At 34.4% G+C, this 8494-nt stretch overlaps 1 protein-coding gene across 1 annotated transcript; it reads left to right on the forward strand.

Annotated features, from left to right (window-relative positions):
• The first annotated feature begins 203 nt into the window (after positions 1–203).
• On the forward strand, positions 204–7233 carry LOC111050674. Its single transcript, XM_022337023.2, has 3 exons — positions 204–454; positions 5392–5737; positions 6764–7233. The coding sequence occupies exons 1-3, from the start codon at positions 316–318 to the stop codon at positions 7002–7004; spliced, it is 726 nt and encodes a 241-aa protein (XP_022192715.2). The 5' UTR covers positions 204–315; the 3' UTR covers positions 7005–7233.
• The last annotated feature ends 1261 nt before the right edge of the window (positions 7234–8494 follow it).

Here is an 8494-nt window from a genome sequence, read left to right on the forward strand (position 1 = left end):
GTTTCTCTATGATGCCAGCAAGCCAGCCGTCATGGCGGACCCTGACGCTAAGACCGCGTCAGCCTTCCCTTCCCCCACTCCTCTCAGGCTTGAGGAGCCTCCTCGAGGTCGGCGACCGACACGTCACACGTCATCGTGAGATGGAGGGGGCAGCCACGTAACACGACACGCGGACCCACGTGACCCATCGCGTCAGCAACGTCAGTTGGTTACTGGCCGTCTTTGCATGCACACGATTGCTTCACTCCAATAACTATTCACTAGAATACAGTTCAGTTACTATAACTAGACTAGAATTGACGGCGACCTTGAACGATGTCCGAGGACGAGATCCGGCTGATCGAGGTGGTGAAACGGTTCAACGTGCTCTACGACCTGACTGCCACTGACTACAAGGACCACAATGTCAGAGACGCCGCCTGGGAACAGGTTGCTGCACAATTGGCAATCACTAGTAAGAACACACTATCATTTCCTCAAAAAATATCTTTGCTTCCCAGACGATTAACAACTCTACTAAAACTAAACATCATTAATAATAAGTATTTATTAATTTGATTCTTAACAGTTACACCAATTTTCAACTCGAGTACAATAATGTGATGAATACAAAAAAACAAGAACATTTCAATTTATTTATTCTCAATAAATGAGATATATTTAATGATATATATTAATAATAAATATATAAATATACTCATATTTATATGTTAATAATAAATATGAAAGTAATATACATGCAAATAAAAAAGATCTAACAACTCGAAGTCTATCATACTATGTATGTAGTAGTTATTATTAATTATTATTGAAATAGTTTAACTGGTTAGAATAATTATTAAAGCAAATAACACTTTAATAGTCGTTCGTTTCCTAAATTCCCCTTTTTTGTGTAAACTCAAATTAACGAAATATTATTAGATTAACCAAATTGGATCCGGTCTAAATTAATTAGAATAAATGGAGTTCTTACAAATTATTATTATTTGGTGAAGTACTAACTATTTTCGATAAGCGACTTAAATAGTATATTTACTAACTATACCTTGTTATCAATAAATTATATTACAAAAACTGATGAATGGAAATCCAAATTACATGCTGGTAGCCGTATTTGGATTTTCGTTTATTGTGATTTCATTGGTATTCAAATCAATGCAATCTTAGTTATATTGGAGATGTAATGGTATATTTTTTCGGCTAAAGTGTACGTCCAGTGCCAAAATACCTGTCATCAAATTTTTCGTTGGGATCAATTTAGTATGTTATTTTGAGCACAAAAGTGAACGGCGGTCACTATTGTTTTTAAAATAGACTAAGTTCAAAGTAGCACAATTTCACATGCATTTACCTATAGTTAGCAGTCATAAGCAACTAAGGTTAGGAAAAGTTTTAGGTTAGGAAAGCTTAGGTTAGGAAAACTTAGATTAGGAATATAATAATTTGATGATTTCGATAATCAAAATGGCTGCTACTAATAGGTTAAATGCATGTAAAATTGTGCTACTTTGAACTTAGTTTATTTCAAAAACAATAGTGACCTCCGTTTAATTTTAGTGATTTTGTGCTCAAAGTAACATACTAAATCGATCCCAACCAAAAATTCCATGAAAGGTATTTTGGCACTGGACATACACTTACACCATTTCAGTATAGTTATATCTATATCAATAACTTACACCAATTTTGATCAACAATTTACTAACAAAACAAATAGAGTGATACTATGCTAGAATAACAACTTCAGACATGGCAACAAATAGGCCACTATCTAATATTTACTACCTAATAATACAGTAACTATTTATTCCAAGTCAGGCGAACATTCGACTCTGTTTCTGGTCAAATAAAATATATTTTATATAACTTTTAAATTATTTATTTATAATCTGATCAAAAATATTAATTTTCCAATTGTTCGACGCCTGAGCCCAGATACACATCTCACCTCTCACGACAATAACAACCATGGGTTTAAAAGAACTAGAAATTACTAGCAAGACAGAGTTCACTCTTTAGAATGAAAAAATATTACAAAAATTTAATGAGTACATTATTATATATTATTATGAATACTCATGTCGGATAACCACTGTTTCTCCATAGAAATGAATAGGCCATTGTACCATTCGAATGTACCATTTATGTACAAGTCCCCTCAATTAGTCTGTAGCGCAAATAAAGCTGAATGATTAGATTGTAGTATCTAGCAGTTTTGTAGTTAGAAGGAAACTTAAACCAAGTATAGCCTACACATTGATGCACTAAAACTACTAGAATAAACAAAAAGTTTCCGTGTCTGCTGCACTCAATGGGTGTTCTCCATGTAATCAGTAAGCCTAACTCATTTTGGGCAAAACATTTTGAGATCGAGATCTTTTTTAACCGACATTTATTTAATCCAAATTTTCTGAACTTTCTCAACCAGCCAAGAATTGTAGGTTAGTTTAACCATGTATATCGAATTAACCCAGCCCCTTCACGAAAGGTGAAAGATGATAGATATCAACCTAACCCACCTGACTAGGCAAAGGTTCAAGTCCCAAAAAAATCTACTCTGATAGTGTTCCTGTTGTCAGCCTAGTGTATTGGAAATCACAAAAAACAACCTGAACACTCACACATACAAATAGCCCATACGTTGAACTATGAAGAATAACCAATTATCAAGGGTATTCATTTTATTGGTATAGGTGTGGTCCATTGAAACCATTATAATATAGAGAAAAGATGGCTATCTCTATATAGATCTTTATGCTATCTTCCCTCTATGAATATAGCAAGTAGTTATCGCTCACTGTGCAACGTATGAAGATGAAAATGAACGGAGATATCGTATGGCAATGGCAACAAAAACTTTATTTTTTTTAATACACACTGAAATAATTTAATGATGATACTGCAACTAATTACGCAGGACGTACTTTATTAATAACATAATCTATTTTTATGAAGTATTGTGTCAGTGGTTGGGTGACGCAACAGGCATTATGACTCAACATTTTTTAATGTTACTCATTTAAAATTTTGAATCATTTTTAAACTGAATTGATGTCTGAATGTTATGAAGAAAAATCGTGCCACTACATACCAGGAGTATGTTGAGGTGTTATTTTATATATTTTATTAAGGCCCGGTTGCACAACAGCCGGTTAAATTTTAACCGTGATTAATTTCACGAGAACCAATCAGAGAAGGCGTCTTCGAAAAAACGGCTTCTCTGATTGGTTCTCGTGAAATTAATCACGGTTAAAATTTAACCGGTTGTTGTGCAACCGGCACATAGTCTGTTGAGGTGATATATTATGAAGTATGAGCCAAGTAACTGAATTGAATTAAGAACAAATGAAAAAAGTTTTAAAAGTTTATGAAAACATGAACAGTTCGCTCATGCACGAATAAAAGTGCTGCTGTAGACTTGTTGATACATGAATGAATAAGAACTTATGTTTTTGAATTATTCTAAAACCTCAATTTTATAATTAAAATAACTAGTAGTTCTGTGAACAGTAGACCTCGCGCTCAGTAAGTTACATTGTCCTGTTGTTATGTTTTCTCAAAAATTAATAAATAATTTATCAATTTTAAATGTCTAGAAAAAATCCTAAATAAACATAGAGCTTTCTGTCCTATCGTACCGTGACGTGTCGTCCCGGAATGTGAGTGTGAGCGCTGTTATCAGTTAGGTTTGGCTGCCGTCGGTACGCCAATCCAATCAACCCATCAGAGAACATTCTGTGTTGTGTTGGCGAAAAATCGGTGTGTTGAAATTAACAAAATAAACTACCATAATGCTGATTTCCTACAAACTTCATTTCTCACTTTTCATGATTTTAGAAATCAATTTCTTTTCAAGAATATTTCAATATTTGTTGCAATTTTGATCATCAGATTAAAAAAGATAAATCTAAAAAAAAATGTTTTCTATCAATATCCAAACTCTAAACTAGAATAATGGCCTCAGCTTATGGAAAGACAAAGTTAGTAGACAACTGTCTACTAACGTTGATGGAAAGATACATTTTCAAGATGTTCGATGTTTTTGAACGGGTAGTATTATAGTCCAATAGACAGCTGATTTATGATGAATAGGCTAATTCTATAGTCTGATTTTTACGGTAATATTGGCGTATGAAAGAAGCTCCTTTTTCCTTTTATATTATCCTTGAAATGAAAAAAAATCCAAAAACCCTTGTATATACGTCGACGCGCAATTTAAAAAGGAACATACCTGTAAAATTTCATGAAAATCTATTACCGCGTTTTGCCGTTAATGCGCAACATATAAACATTTAAACATTAAGAGAAATGCCAAACCGTCGACTTGAATCTTAGACCTCAATTCGCTCGGTCAAATAGTATACGATATCAGAGAAATGCTACAGTAATAATGAAATCAATCCAGGGTCTTCCTGTGGTCAAAAAGTAAAACACCTTCTACTACAGGTTTATTTCCATAACATAAGAGTTTCACTTTAGACTAAAGTATAAAGAATAATTTAAACTCAAAAATACTCACTTTGAGTACAAAACAGGATGACTTGATCGCCCACTATAATTCTAATTATTAATTTTAATAGTAATTTATTTTTTCAATGATTCACAAAACTCAATTGATTATTCATGATGTTATAACCATATACAATAGGAATCTGCACAAGTGTATTAATATATGATATGTGTTAATTTTACACTAAACATAATTCTTTGAATAATAATAAATTTTATTTCCAATTATATACAAACAAGCAATCCAATCAATAAAATATACATAATATTCAAAAATGCAATATATGAAATTTACTACTTGTATAAATAAATCGCATTTTTTCGGAGATTAGCCTACTCAACTATGGGAAACCGATGTGCTAGAGTAGGTGTAGTAGTAATACATTAAATTTAGAGTGGGTGTGCACTGGGTAAATGAGCTCACATATTGTTCAAAATTATTTTTTCTATATTATGTCTTCCAGTTGTTTTGAACCAGTATTTTAACGGCGCATTTAAATTTTCTTGAGTTTTCTATTATCTTGATGTGTACAGGAAGTGAATTGTGTAGTTTTGGTGCTAGGTGGTTGAAGTGTCGTTGGTATGTATGTTGCCTTCCTAGTCACGTTCGTGATGAGAAGGTTTCTATTTTCTTGTGTTGTGACAGTGGTTTCTGTTTTGAAACCTTTCTGGGTTTTTGTGTAGTCTGAAAATATTTTCTAGGGAGTAGAGTTGTCTTGCATCCATCACACCAAATTCATCATAGAGGACGGATAACGAGGTGGCTTCTGCTTGATGATTTTATTATTTGTTTTTGCACTTTTATAAATAAAATCTGAAAAAGTGAGTCCATTTGATAATGTGTCAATTTTTCAGAAGATGAAATGTGTGCTATTGTTGCAGAAGAGGAATGCAAAGAACGCTGGTCAAAGCTGCGCAATTGTTTCACGAACGCGTTGAAACGACGCCGCTTCAAACGCGGCAGCACGGGACGCCCGATGCCGCCCTGGAAGTATGAGAGTCAGATGTCGTTCCTGCTGCCCTACATGCAGGGCAAGGCCATCTCGGGCGACTTCTATGACGTCGACGCCTACAAGGATGATGTCGAGGTGGATCTGATGACGGCGACGCCGGCAGTCGAGCTTGGCAACGGCGACAGCTCGCCCAGCTATGTCGTGATGCGGTCGCCGACACCCGAGGACAGTATCGCGTCCAATCACCTCAACGGCGGTGTCGACACTGTCTACAGGTATCTACATTTTTTCAAAATTAAAATTTATTTTATCTAAACAATAACAATACAATAGATGAATACAATATATGGTTTATTAATAAATACACACTAAGATTCTAAACAAAACATAAATTATTGAACTAAGAATAACACGTTTTCAATGTGACAAGGCGATACCTGTCTACAGGTATCTACATTTTTTCAAAATAAAAATAAAAATTTATTTTATCTAATCAAAAACAATACAATAGATGCATACAATTTATGGTTTATTAATAAATACACACTAGATTCCAATCAAAACATAAATTCTTGAACTAAGAATAACACGTTTTCAATCTGGCAAGGCAAACATTTTATTAAATTTCAATATTATTTATTAATTTAGTCACCAGTTATAATTATTCTTCATTTCTATCATTATAATTTATTAGTCCAGTCAACGAAAGATTGTTGAGGGAAAAGTTTGGAATAGAATTTTTGACTCCGCAGCTCTTCAAGGATCGTAAGGGGGTAAACATATCAAAAGTCCTCACTCCTACCCCTTGTGCTAAGGGGGTGGGGGTGGTTTGAAGTACCATATTTTGTTTTTTTTCACATATCTCGAACAATATGCGTCTTTCGGAAATTTTTGTCCAATACAAAATTAAAGCTTAGAAATTACCCTACAAGTTTCATTTGTAACATTTTTCCACATCTTTTCTAGTTTTCTAGGTATGAGCTCTCGAAGGTGTCAAATTTTGAAGAAAACCCCTTCCGGCTCCGATTTTTTCATCTTTCTGGCCTTATAACTTTTTAACGATTGATTGAAAAAATCCGTGCTAATCATGAGCTCATGGAGCATCATATTTTCTCCAATTTTAATTTTGTTATACCCCTTGAATACCCTTCTTTCTCTAGGCAGCTTACTCTTCTTGATTCAAGGGAAAGGGTTCCTTGAAGACCTCTCAGATATGTATGATAATAACAGAGCAAAATTATACCATTGATTGTTTTATTCTATGACAATACTATAAAGTTATTGTATTTTCCGATTTGCAGGAGGATGCACCATACAAAGCATTCTACAAACGGTGTCTACCATCCACCAGAATTGGACGAGAATGATCACTTTTTCCTGAGCATGAGCAAATCACTGAAGAGGCTGCCGGCCATCAGTCAGGCTCGAATCAAAATGGATTTGCACCGTGCCATATACAAAGCAGAAATGAGCCTTCTAGAAAATCTGGAACAGCAAGATGCAATGTCCTGTTCCCCTGCGGTTAATATTAAACGAGAATAGCATAAGCCTTGTTACGTTATTTTTTATACTTCTCAATATGTGCCTTTAATTTTTGTAAATTTGTGTAATCACAGCAAGATGCAATGTCCTGTTCCCCTGCGGTTAATATTAAACGAGAATAGCATAAGCCTTGTTACGTTATTTTTTATACTTCTCAATATGTGCCTTTAATTTTTGTAAATTTGTGTAATCTTTTAAATTTTTATTAAGACATTTTTACACTTTGTAATTTGTGTATCTTATTACCTTCTCCAAACATTTCATAACGCTAGTGATTAATCTCACTACTCTCTAAAAAAAAAAAAAAAAAACAGAAAAAGGGTGCGAACAGAACGAATATCTAACATTCAAAATACGATGTGTGTGTAGCTTTAGACGCGTTGAAGATCGTTGGCACTAAGCTGTGTAATGATATAAACATTTGATTGGAGTTATTGTTATAGATGTTGGCAACCAGCATGACAAGCCTAATTTTGTCCACAGCCATGCGGAAGAGTTCAGCTGATGTTTTTCCCGATCAAGGTTATGCAGCCAAGATATTCTTCTCCTTCCAGGACCTCTTTTTCCATCGATTTTTCCTTGGATGATTGTCTGCTGTAAAAAGTACCTGGAGTCGTTCCTCATGATGTGGCCCAGATATTGCAGTTTCCGGATCTTGATAGTGTTCATAATTTCCCTTTGGTTATTCATTCTTCTAAGTACCTCTTCATTAGTGACATGTTCAGTCCATGATATCCTTAGCATTCTTCGATAAAGTCGCATTTCAAAGGCTTCTATTCTCTTGGATATGTTTTCATTGAGTGTCCAAGATTCTGCTCCTTACAAGAAAACAGAAAAGATGTAACATCTCAGAAGTCTCACCTTTGTTTCAAGAGTAAGATCATGGCTTCTGAAGAGTTTACTCATTTTGTTAAAGGCGGCTGTGGCTTTGGCAATTCGTGATTTGATTTCTTGAATTGTATCCCAGTTCTCATTTATGCATGTTCCCAGGTATGTGGTGTGTTTAACTCTCTCTATTGGCTGATCGTTGATGAATAGCTGGATGTTGTCAATCTTTTTTTTGCTGATAACCATGATTTTGGTCTTTTGTATGTTCATGTCCAATCCATATTCCTTACTAACTCTTGCTATTTTGTTTATAAGTCGTTGCAGTGCTTGTGAAACGGATAGGAACTACAAGAAGAAGATTGTTATATATATTTTTAGATATAGAGGATCGATAGATAGCTGAAATCCAGGCTAGATATCGACCTTATCGTTCTGCCCCTAACCTAGTCTGATCACTCAGATAAGATCAATAAGTCGTTTCATTTTTGTAGCCTATATTTTTTTAATGGATGCATATAAACACCTAAAACCAGATAAGGTAGTAACAATTTATGTTGAATGAACTCATAAAAAGTATTACAGAGAATGCACTAACTAATTGACTGCCTTTAACAATACCCGGTTAAAGTTTAACCGTGATTAATTTCACGAGAACCAATCGG

The sequence above is a fragment of the Nilaparvata lugens genome, chromosome 2 (assembly GCF_014356525.2).
Source record: "Nilaparvata lugens isolate BPH chromosome 2, ASM1435652v1, whole genome shotgun sequence".
Lineage (NCBI taxonomy): Eukaryota > Metazoa > Arthropoda > Insecta > Hemiptera > Delphacidae > Nilaparvata > Nilaparvata lugens.